The sequence below is a fragment of the Vigna angularis genome, chromosome 5 (assembly GCF_016808095.1).
Source record: "Vigna angularis cultivar LongXiaoDou No.4 chromosome 5, ASM1680809v1, whole genome shotgun sequence".
Classification (NCBI taxonomy): Eukaryota; Viridiplantae; Streptophyta; class Magnoliopsida; order Fabales; family Fabaceae; genus Vigna; species Vigna angularis.
In genome coordinates, this window is record NC_068974.1 from 2,590,550 (window position 1) to 2,607,705 (window position 17,156).

General features: G+C 31.7%; 2 protein-coding genes across 2 annotated transcripts; both read left to right on the plus strand.

Moving 5' to 3' along the window:
- The first annotated feature begins 1,077 nt into the window (after window positions 1-1,077).
- Window positions 1,078-3,247, plus strand: LOC108338917 (trihelix transcription factor ENAP2). Its single transcript, XM_017575987.2, has 2 exons — window positions 1,078-1,877; window positions 2,613-3,247. The coding sequence occupies exons 1-2, from the start codon at window positions 1,269-1,271 to the stop codon at window positions 3,003-3,005; spliced, it is 1,002 nt and encodes a 333-aa protein (XP_017431476.1). The 5' UTR covers window positions 1,078-1,268; the 3' UTR covers window positions 3,006-3,247.
- A 7,875-nt stretch (window positions 3,248-11,122) lies between these two features.
- On the plus strand, window positions 11,123-15,467 carry LOC108339049 (nudix hydrolase 16, mitochondrial). Its single transcript, XM_017576201.2, has 4 exons — window positions 11,123-11,499; window positions 12,993-13,101; window positions 13,944-14,027; window positions 14,983-15,467. The coding sequence occupies exons 1-4, from the start codon at window positions 11,429-11,431 to the stop codon at window positions 15,235-15,237; spliced, it is 519 nt and encodes a 172-aa protein (XP_017431690.1). The 5' UTR covers window positions 11,123-11,428; the 3' UTR covers window positions 15,238-15,467.
- Window positions 15,468-17,156: the final 1,689 nt, after the last annotated feature.

The following is a 17,156-nucleotide window of genomic DNA, read 5'->3' on the forward strand; positions in this document are numbered from 1 at the left end:
TTCATTTAAGGTGAAATCTCTAACATTCATTTGTTTTAGTTGTAAAAAAAATTATGTTGATCCTTTGTCTGGTATATGATAAATTGCATCAAGTAAGTCTCTTTGAAATTGTGATAATTTATTATTTGTGAAAAAATAATTCTAAATTAATTTTTACTATCCGTAAAACGTTATCCATGTAGAAATTATGAAGTCTCAATGATTTTGTATGAAAAAAAGTCATAAACATAATACAATGTAAACAAAATTCCACAAAAGCAAGCAAATAATAAGATTTTCTTAAAAGAAAATTGAATTCACTTTTCAAACGTTTTTTTATCATGTTTAATTGATATATAAATAAATAAGTGATAAAATATTTTTGTAGTAAAAAAAGGAGTATATTTATATAAGTAAAAGAGTTATATAAGAATTGGGTGAACAGGATTGTAGAGAGAGAAAGGGTGACAGAGGCACGTGAATGACCCACCACCACCACCACTCTTCCTACCATCTCTCATGTCTTTGGTTGGCTTCATGTCAACGCTAACAGCCAAACAACTCAACCCAAGCAATAAAAACCCTACATTTCCCACTAACTTCACCCACAAAGTAAGAAAACAAAAAAAACCCCAAACAAAAAAAATAAATAAAGGTTAACAAGTTAACATCATTAACTCTTTTGACAAAAGTGTACCCTTTTTTTTCCTTTGCCTATTCTCCCACTAATCCTCCCACTATCTTTCAACTCTCAATATTTGCAATTGCATCAACTATATTTATTTATATTTTTAATTTTTAAACTTTGAAGTAAAATTAAAAAAATTTCAATTGTAAATTTATAAACTTTAAAAATAAATAAATATGATTTTCTTAATTCAATATTATTACTTTTTTTATATATTGACCTAAAATCAAATATTAATTTTAAGTCAAAATTTAGAATTAAAAACATATTTAAATTTTTGTTCTATCCCATTCAAGATTTCAAATACCCATAAATCTAATTTCTTAAAACTCACAAACATGACTTCATTCCAACCCAACATTACATTCTTAATGAATTAGGATAGTTTTTTTTAATATCATATTTTTGTACAATTTCTGATGATCATTCAAAACCAGCCACTCTATAATTTATATGACTAATTTATAACCTTCCTATATGGTAACACTATATGTTGATCCTTAGATTCGAATGCTAGTGGTTTCCCTTACCCATTGGCAAATAGGGTGGTGATGATGTTGTGGGATAAAAATAAAAATAAAAAGTTGTAGACTTTTAGGAGATGGGAGTGAAACAGCAAGGGATGATGGAGGAGGAGAAAGAAGAAACAACCAACCACAACCTGGAACAAAACAAAAACCAAAACCTTAACCTAGACCACAACAACCACCCTTCTAACACTCTCCCAATCAAGGAAGAGAGTGGTTTTAGATCAAAGGGTTTTGGAAGTGGTGACAGAGTGAAGAGAGATGAATGGAGTGAAGGAGCAGTGTCAACCCTTCTTGAAGCCTATGAAGCCAAATGGGTGCTCAGAAACAGAGCCAAACTCAAGGGCCATGACTGGGAGGACGTGGCTCGACACGTGTCAGCACGTGCCAACTGCACCAAGTCACCCAAAACCTCCACACAGTGCAAGAACAAGGTGGAGTCCATGAAGAAGAGGTACAGATCAGAGTCGGCAACTGCAGAACATCCCTCCTCCTGGCCTCTCTATTCGCGCCTCGATCTTCTTCTCAGGGGAACTGGCCCTCTCCTCTCCTCGCCACCACCCCCGCCGCTCGCGGTGCCACCCTCGTCGGCAGAACCGCCGCAACAGTCGCCGCCGTCAGAGCCACTTGCAGTTGTGCAGAACTCGAATGGATCCAATGGGGTTGATGATAAGCTTGTCAAGGTAAATTTTCAACGCAGTTTTCTTTTGTTTTATTTTAAGGGATTGAACATGGTGAATAAGATTGTGATCATACGTAATAGAGAAAAAAAAAAGACAAAAAATTAGCTTGTGGTTTGTTTAATTTTATTTGGATAAATTTCTCATGAACCAAGACAAAAATATATATATATATAATTGATGTTTTTCTTATAATTTCTTTAAATTCCTATGCTTTTAGTTTATTTTGATAAGAGATTATTTTTTAATTTTGCAGAAATATTTATGGAAGAGAAATTTTATTAAGAAATATTGATATTGACTGTAAAATTCTGATTCTAGATTCTCGATTGAGTTTTTTTATTATTTATCTAAGCTTTTATAATATATTGATGTTGATGTATAAAAAAGATTTTTAATATATTTTAAACCATATTCATAAATGTATTTTAAAAACACGACGGAAAAACAACATAAAATATTTAGTGAAAATACCAAATATCTAATAGAAAATAGAAATTAATAAAACTCCTTATGCTCTCAATTAATAGAAGTTATAAATAGTATACTTCTTGTTTGCGAGGGATTATGACTGATTTAATTAGATTGATGTTTTGGCATTAATGTGACTTGTTTATTAAATAAATTGATAACTTTATTATACACAATGATTTTTATCAAACAGTATAAAAGATTATAAAATGGACATTATTATGATAGATATATAATGATGTATAGATACAAATTGATGATTAACAGGAAGATGTGTTAGGAGAAAAGTGTTGTGAAGAAGTATGTAGGAAGAATCCATTGGAGACAGATAGCAGCACTCCTGCAGTATACAGCAATAAGAAGGAAAAGAGGAAGAAGAAGGTGAATGATGAGAAGAGAAGAGGGAGAAGAAGGAAAGAGTATATGGAGATAGGAGAAAGCTTAAGATGGTTAGCAGAAGCTATGATAAGGTCAGAAGAAGGAAGAATGGAGACAATGAAGGAGATAGAGAGAATGAGAGTTGAAGCTGAGGCCAAGAGAGGGGAAATGGATCTCAAGAGAACTGAAATAATTGCCAACACACAGTTAGAGATTGCTAGGATCTTTGCTACTGTCAACAACAAACCTCTTGATTCTTCTCTAAGAATTGGAAGGAATTAAGATCTTAAATAAATCATGTTTTTTCTTGTAACTGCACATAAACATAACGAATAATAATGTTATGAAATAGTTTAGAGGGAAAAAATATTCTCAAATTGGTGGGGAATGTTTTTCCAGAATGCATATTGGGGGATTACGATTCCGAATGTCTCTCACACTATTATCAATTAACTGTATTATATTGAGTAAAAAAAATTTGAATTGTTTCCAATAAAAATTGAATTCTATCATTTTATAATTTAGTTTTGCTTTAATGTTTCAAATAGGTTTCTTATGATGTCTCAGTACGTGGTAGGTTAATGTTGTTATTTTTAACGACGGCACATAGTTATATTGTAACTAGATGATTGATCTGTAAATTCATATTTTCATATTTTAATTAAGAAATTAGGGAAATTTTAATTGAAATCAGTTCCTCTCTTCGAATTAACATCTGTGAAATTTGTTTTTGAAGAAAACTGTGATAGAATTAATGGATAATGATATATGTTCTTCTCAACCTGTAATGGGCGGTGGAAATGCTGCCACTACGATGGTGGAAATCACTGCAGTAACGGCAACGCCCTCACTTCCTCCTCTGACGTTGTTGGCGGCGGTGCTGCCTCTTCCCACACACCCCATGGGTTCGGCCTAAACCTTTCGGCGCTGCTCACGGAGTTCTCCCGTTCCAAGTTGAGTTCACGGTGGACACTCAGAATGTGCTCGGGGAAGTTGCGACATCGACATCGGAATGTTGGTGGCTCCTTCATAGTGGCATATAGATTAATTAATATGTGATTTATGTCATGCAATCTGCACTGGGTTGTGCTCTGTATTCAACCATTTTATAACAATAATGAGGAGGAAACAAAAATTTTTATGTTTCTTTGTGTGCTATTCAATTAATTGTTGATTTTGATACATAGATTTGGGGTGCACTTGGAGACTAGGTATATGTGGACTAAATTTTGTTGTTGTTTCTGTTTTGCCCAAAGTATGGTCGAATTCTATTGACTTTCAACTAGAACAAACTCAATCAAATTTAGTCAATTTTAATATCTAATATATTTTTAATAAAAAAAATAAAATTATTTGTTCTATTAGATTAACCAAAATATCTATTTATAGTAATCATATCCCTTCCTTGACTCATAAGAACAAGTAAATAAAACAATGAGACAATATAAAAATTTTTAGTACTAAATAAAGTTCACTTAAATATCATCTTTGAGCAACTTAAAACTTACTTAATTTTTTTTACACATATAAAAATTATATAAGTTTTGTAAAACTAAGAATTACACAATTATAGAATTACTCTTGATAGAATATTCTCAGATAAGAAGATCATACAATAATATATTTCATTAAGTAATACAATTGCTTTAATTAAATAAAGGTAAGACAATATATTTTAAACTATCACCAAAAGCTATTTAAAAAAAGAATAAATCATTATAATTAAAACCAAAAGTGTTTTAAAAAAAACTTTACCATCTTTATTTAATAATGGTATTCACAACCGGGTTTAGAACATATAACCCATTTTTTTAAATAATTAAAACTGACTTTTCCAAACCAAAACTTGTTATGATTTCGTAATAAAAATAACTAACATATCTACCAGCAGTTCTGCATATCTCAAATGAGTGCGGAAATCACAGTTGGACTATTGTCCATAATGATAAGTGTTTCACCTTTTTCTGCTTAGAAGAACACTTCAGAGATTATTCATCTAATTTGTACCTTGCTTAAGTAATCATTGTCCCATCCAAGGGAACCACGTCAGATTCTTCTGAGTAGTTTTTTCAGACCTATTATTTGAGGACACTAAACAATAGAGGTGGGATCCGATTATAGAAAAACGAAAATAGCCTTATTCCAATACAGAAGATAATCTTTGTTGTGGAGTACTCTTGACACTTCCTATTCTTTGAGGAGGCCACACAACATGGGTAACCCTTCCCCGAATTAGGGCCAAAGGAATCTGCAAATTCATTAGGTCACACCAAAATTATAAGAAAAATCATTAACCATAATCCACGTTACAGGATAAACAAAGTCCTCAACAGCCAACTAGAAAATATTTTCTGTCAACATTGTAACTTCCTAACTACAAAGACTTTGGTAATTTGACCGCTATACTGGTTTAGTGTCAAGGTTTGCCTAGGTGCACCAAAAGACACAGTTACTAGGCAAGCTGAGACAGTGGAATGTAAACTATTAACTTGATCTGGTGGTGAAACTATAGTAAATAGCATTTTTATTGAAAACATTAAGCAATGTAACGTGATCTAATCTAATTTAATGACCCTGAATTAATCAGAAAGACTCATCGGCTCTACTATGCTTTGAAATAAGTGAACACAATAGCAATTGATACATAATAAATCTTCATTCTTTTTCTAGCAAAAGAAGCCAACTAGTCAGGCCTTACCCCGTAATTATTATAAACCATAATTTCTTCTGCTCATCTGTTAACAGAAATCTTAAGGTTTTTCTCAATGTAATATTAAACTAAGTACGATTCAGAAGTCCTCTCAATTCTGTATTCTCTCATTTCAAGCATTGACCCTTTACACGAGACTTATTTTTCTTGCTTCATTTTGCACATCATAACAGTACTATCATGCCAGAAACTCAGTGATAATAGCAACTTACCGGTCCAAATGACTTTGAATCAATGCTAGAGGCTGAGTTGTCTCCCTCAACCCAACAATGTCCTGATGGGATCTTAATCACATCGTTGTTATGATGAGTGCCATACCATTCACCAGGTAATGCAGCTATTGTTTTTATGTGTGTCTCCTTGTGATTCGTTGGGGAGCTACAAAAGTTTCAGAATGGCAATTAAAACTTACAAAAAAAGTACAAATAGGTGTCAAATATAGATTCTGATGAAATATAAAGTGTCATAATAGTATAGATCAAGATCTAAAATTAGCATCATTTTTAGCAAGAGCCAACCAACGAATATAAGTTACATCACAATAATCTATTAATGTTAATAAGCCAGGTAGTATACAGTGTAAACCAACAACTGCCAACGATTTTGGCTGTGAAGCAGTATTAATCAAAAGACATGACAATTCACAAGACTCTATAGGTGCTCATCTATGTCAAAAATCCACAGTCAGCAATCAGCTTTCCACAGAACATAAAAAAAAAAGAGCAATTGAAAGCGAAACACACTAGAAAATTGCAAACTACCAGAAAATATTGTACTGTTTCAAATATAAAAAAATAAATAAATAAACTGACATGAACAAGAAAAATTCTCACATAAAACTCAAGAAAGCAAGCCACTAATTTACTCATAACGAGAAAACCTAAGTTCAACTATATCAGAAGAATTGCTGTCTTCAACAAGTTCAATGCCAAATCAATCCACCAAATTGGCAAGTTTCCAGAGCATTAAAGCTTAGAGGTCCGCATTCCCTTGCTTCTGCATGTAGCGGATTCCTTTGTTAACCCTGCTAAATGTGATACAATAGGGACCCCTACAGTGTTGGAAGAAAATGGAACGAGTTCATCAACTGAGCATTCTGAAAATGCCGGAATTGCAAGATCCTCATTGAAGAGCCAGTGAAAGTAGCAATATTTATCACTTGTAAACTTCAGAAAACACGACATTGATTGAGGCATTTAATCAAACGCTTTACGAGCACATAGACATAAGGGCAAGTACAAAATCAAATACGAAAATTCGGTGACAAAATGGTGAGAATGAAACTTCAGATTCAATGGTTTTCTTTTGTTGAAATGAAGTGTCTGGGCCTGGTGGTAAAAAAAAAAAAACAAAGTAAAAAATGAGAAAAAACAGTGTCACCTTAGAAACCCTTACTTAACCATACCTTGATACATATATAACATCATGCATAAACCTGCATAACATTCCATATATTATAACAAACAAGCATTATAGTATTAATATAGCATTCATCCACGAGAAAACAAAAGAAAAGAATTAAAAGAACCTAACTCATTAACAGGGCGCTCAACGTAACTACCCTGACGCTTAGCCCTAATGCTATTGAAAAATGGTAACTAACTTGACGCTCAACCCTAGCGGTACTAAAAAAAATTGTGCTCAGCACAACTACTCTGGGGCTTAGTGCCAGCGAGAGCAATTGCTCTTAGGTTTTGCATCGCTCAGCGCCCAAAGAGAGCGCTGAGTGTCTTGGAGTCCATGAGCTTTTGGGTTTGGTAGCGCTAAGCGTCATTAATGACCCCTCAACACTATACTAGAAAACAACAACCTATTTTTCAAGTCTTGGTGTACCTTGGACCTATCCAAATGTCTAATATGGGTTCTTTATCACTAGGATTGATACAAAAACATGTTTATATATGAAAATAGAGTATCACATTACTCATTAGATCAGAAAATAGGTGTACTAAACCAACTCAACAATTCAAAGGTACCTATACTCAATTCCACAACTTCTAACACAAAACTTGGCAAACTAGGGATCTAAATGAGTCTTAACTGACCCAAAAATAGACCTCAAACCTTCACTTTCATCACAGACCCTCTATTTTAGAATTTCACTAGTTAAAACCTCTAAAAATAAACAAAAAACCATATAAAACTCAACCTATCAACTACTAAACAATTCTACATCAAATTTTTTTAACTCAAGGCCTCAACAAGTTTCAAATGATTATAAAACATACTCAAAAACTCAGTTTCTACTAATTATCCACTTTTAAAACTTTTCACCTATCAAACCTTCTTTTTAACTAAGATCAACTTACCATTTATCTTATTTTTTATTCTCATTGCCACTACAATTTTCTACCCAAACAAACTCCGGAATAACCCCTTTCAAACACTTCAACAAATTCCAAACCACAGGTACAAATGACATATGCATCAGATTTCATAAAGTAACCATTTTGACACGTATGAATACCCAAAGACATATTCATCATGCTAACTTTCAAATTTTCAGCACATTTCAAACACATATACATTAATCACTTTATTTACAACATCTAAAGTACTAATTAGTTTCACTTATTTGTTTGGAAAGCTACAATGACTCTACGAAGTACACTACCCCTGCCTCAACTTAAAGAACTCTAAAAGTACCTTTAAACCATAGAATCATGATCAGGGTAGGTCTTTAGGACTAAGAGAGGTTGAATGACACATGCATGAGATTCCCTTTTGCATGTGTCTTAAATCGAAAACCAAAGAAAAGTGAGTAGAAACTGATTACTCTATATAAAAGACTTATTGATTGAAAATGAAGAGTTCATTATCGTGATCTCTTAGATACCTCTTAATAGTCAAATAAATGCTTCAAGACGTACCATTCTTAATGAAAAGAGAGAGAAAACTAAAAGAATAAATTTTAGAGAAATTTTAGATAACAAAACATATTATTTATATTATTGAATTATTTCAACAATAAAATATTCAATTTTATTATTTTAAAATACCTAAACACTTTAATATTCCATTTTATAGATTTTCACAAAATCTACCTCACAAAAATATCACTTTCTTATAAATCTCTTAATAAAATAAATAATATCCTTTCTTATACAATAGACTCTTTTTCTCCATGTAAGAAAAGTAAAACATTTAGGTAAAGTTCGTTTGAACAGATTCTACTATTCATGCAGAATTGCAAGCGCGAATTCTAAATGAAATTGTTGTTCGTTTTTGATGATTTGAAAGCAATGAATTGCAGAGATTTGCAGGATGCAAACTTTTTTCATCACCCTCTTATATGCAGAGATTTGAAGGGAAACATAGTGAAATTCTTGAGGTTGGAGATGAAAATGGAGTACCCATTGCAAGAAGCAGTACACTATGAGACCTTGGTGAGGTGATGGAAGTCAACGATGAAGGACGTTTGAAGAAGCCAGGGACATCGATGTTGAAGAACCACCGTGAAGGAGGTTGAAGGAGCACCGTGGAGGGGTTGAAGAAGCTCGAAGTTGCAAACCAACATATTGCAGCAAAAGACTTGCACAATGCGCGTAACCGATTCCAATTTGTCTGGAATCGATTCCATGGCTAATGTATTTGATTCTAAGTCTTGTATCCGATTCCACTTTTCATGTATCCGATTCCGCTATTCATGTATTCAATCCTGCTTAGCCATTAACCGATTCCAGCTGTTGTCATACACTTTGTTCTTGGTGACCAGCTTACGATGGTTAATGATTGCTTAAGTTGGCAGTCATGTCTAACTAGTTTGGTGTTTTGCAGGTGTAAGGGAAGGGAACATAAACGTGAACATGGTTCTGAAGGTGGTGAAGCTTTGGTGGAGTAGGTATTTGTGAAGATGAAGCTCGTTGTTTGGAGGTGTGGTGGAAGAGGTGATTCGGATAGTGCAACGAAGGTGGTGGAGGTACATAATGCAGGTAGTGGAGGTGCATCTATGCGTGAAGGACTTTGTGAAAATGACTTTGGTATTTGGATATGTGACAACGCAACTTATGAAAGTGGTGGTGGAGCATTTGTGTGTAATGGAGCATTTAATGGAATAGTTTGTTTCTTGTATACATGGATAAATAAAAATGTCAAAAATAGTTCCATGTTGTTGTCTTATTTTTTGACAATTTTTTTTTCTAACTTTGTTCTGAAAACAAATTATTTTAAAGTTGAATAAAACATTTTTTTTCAACCAAATATATGAGACCATATTTAGATTATCTAGCTGGTTTTGTTAATTAATTTTTACCATTTTATACATTTTAATAATTATTTTTTATTTTTTTCACTTTATAAATATTTTTACAATTAAATATAACATTAACAATTATCATTTTATATTACTTTAATAACTAGGGATATTTTGGTAATCTTCAATTATCTATGGATTAGTCACAATTTTTTTATCTATCACATCAATCAAATACTACACTAATTCTCATAAACTTTATCTCTAAATTCATCCTCAATTATCTCCAAATTCACTGAAACAAACAACAAAAAATTTACCCTCAAGTTCATTCAATCATTCTCTCCTAAATCATGTCCTTCAAATATCGTGAAGTGAACAAAGTATTAGTAATTAGTATTTAGAGTGTACCTTTATTCAATTTCAAAACTATCCTCTACATCCATTACTCTACATCCATTACTAGAGTGGTGGTTACTCCAACATTAATAAGCTAATTTGACTTTTATTTAACAGAAATTGTTTAGTATATTTTTGTAAATATATAAATATATAGTATTATTATAATTTAAATCATTACCGATTAAATTATTATTATGAGTTATAATGAAATAATTTAACATGAAAATATAATAATTATTTTAATTTATTTAATTAAAAATATTTATATAATTAAATATGTTTTAAATATTAATTTATAAGTTATATAAACAAATTTTAAAAATAAAGTTAAAATTTAAAAAAAAAATGATAGTCCAGTTTACGAGTCTATCCGGCAAAAGAGTCCAAACTGACCATTTTACAATCTCTAATTTTTTTAAAAAAAACTAAGAAAATCTAATATATAAATAAACTAACATTTTAAGCATAAAAATATTTTATTTTGTTATGGTCAGTTTTTCATATTATGATATTCGTTTCGGAAATAAAAACATTTTTCACTTATTCTTCACACTATAATAAATAATATCTTGTATTTATTCATCAAGTGTTATATGATTGAAATTATGGTGATATCTTTTATAAATGCTTCTAACTATATGATTAAAAAAAATCTTATTTGACCGTCGCAATTTGTACTATACAAACTCAATTGTCAATTATTTTAATTAAAATAAAAGTATCATTTTGTTCAAAAATCCGATACATATTATTCCATGGTTCCACCAAGATTTTCATTTTTTTTCTTTTTTAATTTAAAAAAAATAAAAGGACAAAAAAGACGACCCTACAAAATCCTCTCACACTAATGCCAAAAACAAACATCCTTCTCCATCCGCTGACTTCTTCAACTTCATCCCAATCTGATGCCTCGCGGACTACACCCCACCGCAACACTCACCCAATCATGTTCAGCCCATCTGCTTTATCAAACCATAAATGTCCACGTGTCGTTATTTTATTGAGAATACAAATGGTCCCCGCAGCAGGGATACGCTGACACTGGCTACAAAAATAGGCCCCACATGTTGACCACGCTCCACGTGACTTTGACCCTCTGTATTGATCCGTTCGAAGCGCTTTTCGTTTCGTTTCGTTTCCGTTTTCTTCATTTGTATCAATTCATTTGCTTTTAGTTTTCATTTCCGTTTTCACTTTCTTTTTCGGATGCGTTTTTCACTCTCTCTTTCTCTCTCTCTCCCTCCGAAAACCAAACCCTAAGATTAGAAGAACAATAAGAGGCACGAACGATGCTTGGCGAATAGATCGTGATCTGGTGCGGGCGCGATCAGAGAAGGAACGGTGCGTTCTCATTGCAATGGCGAAGGAATTGTTCGGTAATTGATTGGGGGGATCGCTATTATGTCTGAATTGGTGGCGCGTACGGGGCGGCATCAGCAGCGCTACGAGAACGGTTATCGGCTTGTTGCTGGGTAAAACGACGCCGTTTCGTGTTCTTCCCCTTTGCATCGTCTTCTTGTTTCGTTTCGTTGAAAAAATTGTTGATGAAAAAATAAAAAATAAATGTCGTTTTCGAACGGACGCGCAAAAAGATTATTATGTTTTTTTTTTGTTTTGTTTGAGAAATTGCGATGGTGACCGGATGATCGTGATGCTCTGATGTTAATTTGTTTTTGTTAACACTGTTTTTGTTTATGTTTACTTTTTCTTTTGGATAGATTTTTATAATTATTTGTCTTTATTGATGTTGATATTCATGCATGTGGTTATTGCGCCATTTTTTGGGCATAACGTGGTTTTATTTGTGTATATTTATACTTAAGTAACATTGTATGGTGAGTTGATCTTGATCACTTAAATTACGATCGCAGTTATGTGAAGTTTTTTCATATTGCAGCAAATTGCACACTTTGGCTACAATTGTTTTTCGAAAACCTTTTGACCGTTTTTAAAACCTGTTTTTTTATTGATCATTCATGTGAGAATAGTAGAAAGAAAGTGGGTTTTAGTATAAAAAGAAATAATTTATTGTAATGACGGTGTTTTCTGTAATAGTGTTAAACTAATGGGAATATGGAAGATCTTTTAATAGATTGAATCATGGGTCTTTTTATTCCGTTTTGGTCTGGATTGGCGTGTTTTTGTAGCAAAATACATTGATTTTGAAGGGATTGGTTATGAAGCACGTGGATTTAAAGACAGAAGTCTAGTTTTGCAACAGGGGATACTGAACTAATTTAAAAAAATGAACAAGCTTTATTTTCGTGCTTTGACTTCATGGGCCTGTCGTAGTACGCCAAAATTGTTTGGTAATTGTAGCTTGACTTTTGAGATACTTTTTAACTTTCTGAATTTGATACAATTAAACTTTGGTTTTCATAATGGTTTATTTTGTGCATTTTTTGGTGATTGCTTGCAAAAGTTAAGTTGAATATGGCGATAATGATAAATCATGAATCTCATGCATACTGAATTTTGCACATTAGAGATGCATGGAATCCTGGAAATTTGATAGGATGTAATGACGTTAATTTTTTGTTGACATTGAATGTTTATATTTTCCTTAGCAATTTAGTATTTTTTTAGTTTCGGCTGACATAAAATCATTTTTCTGTTTGATTGAAATTTTTAATCTTGTCTCTTTCACATGAATGTTCTGGGTTTCAAGATTGCTTCTTGTTTGGTATCATGCAGGCTATCAGGTTGACTAATCCAAATAACTCACTGTAAAATAATTTAAATTTTTTAATGCAATCTGATAATGTAGTAGTAACAATATGAATTTGGTCTTCGTAAGCTTAATGTGGGAAAAATGTTGAAGATATCTGTTGACTAATAATTAGCCTTTTAATTGAGCAGCTTTGGTTACAGCAACGGACGATTTTGGACTAGGAATTGCTTTGTTTTTTATTCAATGTACATGTGTTATAAAATATATATATTGAAGATGCTCATTGGGTTGCAGGTGTGTTCCATTTAGATATAAAAGTTCTAATGGTGACTCCGGTTCCGAGAAGATTGTTCAAGTGCTTATGATTAATTCACCAAGTGGACCTGGGCTTTTGTTTCCAAAGGTATATTGTTTTGATCAGGTCGATTAGGTAGTGTCTGCTACTAATCTCTTTTGGAATTGACTGATCGTAGGAGATTAAGGATTTTGGGGATTCTTTAAGTTAAGGTTACAAAGTTTTGACAAAATGCATTATCTTTTGGCTTACATTTACTCTAGGAGCTTTCCTCTGAAAAGATTTGTGTATAGAAAATATCGACATGTGTATTAAAAAGCCATAATTTGAATTAGAGATTTGAATTTAATGTTATTATATGTATGATTGTTATGCAGATTATATATAGTCCAATTACAGTTCAGATTCCATAGAAGCTATATTCTAATACATACGTTTAATGGGGACATTTTTTATCTCAGTGGGTCAGGTTCTGTTCCAATTTTTATGCACATTGTTCATTGTTGAATAAAATAATTTAAATAAATTTTTATCTGTTTTGGACGAGATGGTAAAATCACAAGGATTCCATTCTCAATATTGTATGAGAAATTGTTTCTCTATATTTCTCTGGATCTAAGTAATATAAAAAGTTAGGTACCATTTATTGAAGATACGACGGCTATTTTTCAGTCCCCTGTGTAAATTAGACCTATTGAAAAATTCTTATATATTCTGAACATGTTGGTGAGACAACTTCTTCTAAATTGCAATATATGATAAATATATATTTAACTGTTTCTCAATAAATTGACTGCAACTTAGCCGTCTGTTTAAAATGATTGACGCTACTTAGTTTTGAATTGTTGTGTAACATAATCTGGTTGAGATCATTAATGCATTGCTTTCTGAAAGAACACTTCATGGACATCTAGTTTCTGATTATTATGATATCCTTTTTCCATTAAAAGGGAGGTTGGGAGAATGACGAAACTGTTGAGGAGGCAGCTGCAAGGGAAGCTGTAGAAGAAGCAGGAGTTCGAGGAGACCTAATGGTGAAAAACTTATCTACTGTTGAATATATATTTTTGAGCTTCTGTACAGTTACTGGGCTTATACAATATCTTAAAAAGACAGCTTCATCTGTATGCTTTAATGGTTTAATAGTGGGCATCTAGGATCACATAGTTTGATAAGGCCTTCTTGTTGTTTATGGTGGGAGTCTAGGAAGCTTGTGTGTAAATCATATCATTTTCTGATGATTATGTTGCTATGAGTCGGAGTCTTGGTCACTGCTGTTAATATCAATGAAGGTTTTCTCTAAGTATAGTATGTTTGGACTTTTGCATCTGAGTGAGAACGGATGAGGCCAAACTATCATTTAAATTTGGATGAATGACTCTAAAATATGTTTAGATCAATTGCAATGTATGGACTTGAGTCCACTTTGGAAGTATGGGATGATGTGAGGTTTATAAGGCCCTGGGCTCTCCAATTACGATAGCCAAGTTTTGTGGTGTGGTTCTCCCAAGGTTCCTATCAATTGCTTTTAGAGTTGTCCTCCGTGTATCAAAGTGGTTTGGGTAGTGATATTGGCGTTGTTGTGTTCACCCAGGACTAGTGAAAGGGTCAATGTGGTGGGTGTAGGATTTAATTGCAAGGTTGGGGACTTGAGTGCCTCACCCTGGTCGGGGCCTTGGGCTCTCCACTACATTAGTTAGCTTTTGTGGTGTTTCTCCCAGGGTTCTTATCGTATTAGCATTTAATTTATGTATGGCTTAGAATTTAGCTGAAGTAGGTGATATTACATGGTTTTGGTTTCATATATTTTTGTTTTGGTGTGCTGCTGATCCCGTAATTATCTTATTATTGGCCCCTGATATTCGTAATTGGTTTTAATATTTTAACGGCAAACAATGCTGATTAATATTTATACAGTGGCTTGTGATATTGTCATTTGGATGTATGTTGCAAAGCGATTGTTGATGCCGATGTTTATTTGAATGTCAGGATTTTCTTGGATATTATGAGTTTAGGAGTAAGACCCATCAAGATGAGTTTAGTCCAGAAGGTTTATGTAGAGCAGCAATGTTTGCCTTGTTTGTGAAGGAGGAACTGGAGTTTTGGCCTGAGCAAAGCACCAGAAATCGGAGTTGGCTAGATGTATCGGAGGCACTTGAAACCCTCCGCCATGCATGGATGAGGGATGCCCTGGAAGGCTTCTGTAAATGGCACGAGGATAAGTTGAATGAAACGACAGGATGAGATGAATTCGCTTATACGGCATTTGATGGATTGCATCATTGTGATAATAACATTTTCTCTTGGGGTATCATTACTTTAGGACAGATAACTCTAAATCAGAATCGCATAGCTATAATTTCGGGTATGTGGATTGATCTCTGATTCTTTTATTTCAGAGATTCATAAAATTGGATTTTAGTTGATACTTGAGATGCTTGTTCGCCTTGATTTGATTCTTTTACCTTTGCTCATATGGTTAGCCTCCACATCCTTTCTTCCCTAATATTGTTAACAACGAATATAATCTCTAGGTTTATGCACTTTTTTTCAAGCACCATTCTCAGGAAATTCATATAACATCTTAGTTAGTTTCATCCTCTATTTAGTGATGCATCTAAAATCTACTAGATTAGAATCACGATGAATGCTAGCAACACTTCTCTCAATACATTTTCTAATTATTTTACTAGAAACCATCAATTTTTAGAGATCTGTACGAGTGTTTATTAACATTTTTCTTAGAAGACATTTAGAAAGGAATTTATTTAAAAAAGGATATGTTACTATATTGCTGTCAGGATAAGTAATGAGCATTGCGATTGTGATTTATTACACTCATTGGTAACAATAATTTAAGGTTTAATTACTTGTTTGGTTTGTATTTTAATTAAAAAGTTTGAAGTTGGTATTTGTTTAATTTTTTTTGTTTTAATAAAAAAATCTCTATTTTAAACTTATAAATATTTTAAATATTAAAATTTAAATGTAAAATAAACTTGTAATTTTTATATTTTAATATTTTAAATAATTTAAAAAATGAATTTTTCTTTGATAGCTTATTATAAATTTAAAGTGACAAATGCATTTACATATTTTAACTTAATATATAATAAGTTTAAAATAGTAATTTTTTATTAAAATTAAAAGTGTATAAAACATTAGTTTTAATATATTTGATGTATAAATTCTAAAAGATTATTTTAATATATATATATATATATATTTATAATTAAGCTTAATTATTAATTTAGATTATTTTGAACAATGATAATATAGTTTATTTTATAAAAAAAACTAAATTGACTCAAAATTATAAATACAGATTTAAATTGAGTCAAAATTAGAAATATAAAAAATAAATTGAATATTATCAATTGATATCTAATACATAAAACAATGTCATTATACGAACTTGTGACATGATAATAACAATTTTTTTTGAAATAAAAATATAAAAAAATATATATTTTTTCTAAAAATTTAAAAATATTATGAGTTGATATGCGATATGTTTGGATATAACTTAAGGACAATTCAAGGTAAAAAATACCTAATTAGATAATTTTTAAAAATTAAAGAACTTAATTACATCAAATAAAAGTTATGGGTCTTTTTGAATTTTTTAAATAAATTTAAAGTAAAATGTAATTAAGATTAAATGTAAAATCACATTAGTAGCAAATATTCACTCAAACTTGAGAAATTGATCATAAGAAACATTTTCTTTTGTAGCAAAGAGAAATAAATTTTTGAGTTATATAGTATTTGGATGTAAACATGTTTGTGTTATTTATGTGTTTATCCTTAAATTATTACAAGTTTTTAATTTTCTACCCTCCTTCAAACTTTGTTCTATTTAAGTCTCTCTACTTAGAAGGTAATGAATTTAGTCTTCTATAACTAATTTTATTAGTCTTTTATTATTATTATTTTTTGATATAGTAAACGGTGTGCCACCATTTAAGAAACGTATGGAGTGTCTCCAAGTTAATAAGATAGTTCAGTAACAAACAAACAGTGTGTCACGTTCTCTAATTTGATAATTTTTTTTTGCATGGAAGATATGACTATTTGAATATGACTCAATAAAAATAAATTTAGAAAAAAAAATTGTGTGTTTAAATCGAAATGAAAAACTTGTAAAAGGGTAAGTATTTTCT

Bases quoted from the DNA above. Each gene is read 5' to 3' on its own strand.
- LOC108338917 (XM_017575987.2), top strand. From the start codon at position 1,269: ATGGGAGTGAAACAGCAAGGGATGATGGAGGAGGAGAAAGAAGAAACA. The intron at 1,878-2,612 runs GTAAATTTTCAA...GATGATTAACAG, and splicing joins TTGATGATAAGCTTGTCAAG to GAAGATGTGTTAGGAGAAAA.
- LOC108339049 (XM_017576201.2), top strand. From the start codon at position 11,429: ATGTCTGAATTGGTGGCGCGTACGGGGCGGCATCAGCAGCGCTACGAG. The intron at 13,102-13,943 runs GTATATTGTTTT...TTCCATTAAAAG, and splicing joins CTGGGCTTTTGTTTCCAAAG to GGAGGTTGGGAGAATGACGA. The intron at 14,028-14,982 runs GTGAAAAACTTA...TTTGAATGTCAG, and splicing joins GAGTTCGAGGAGACCTAATG to GATTTTCTTGGATATTATGA.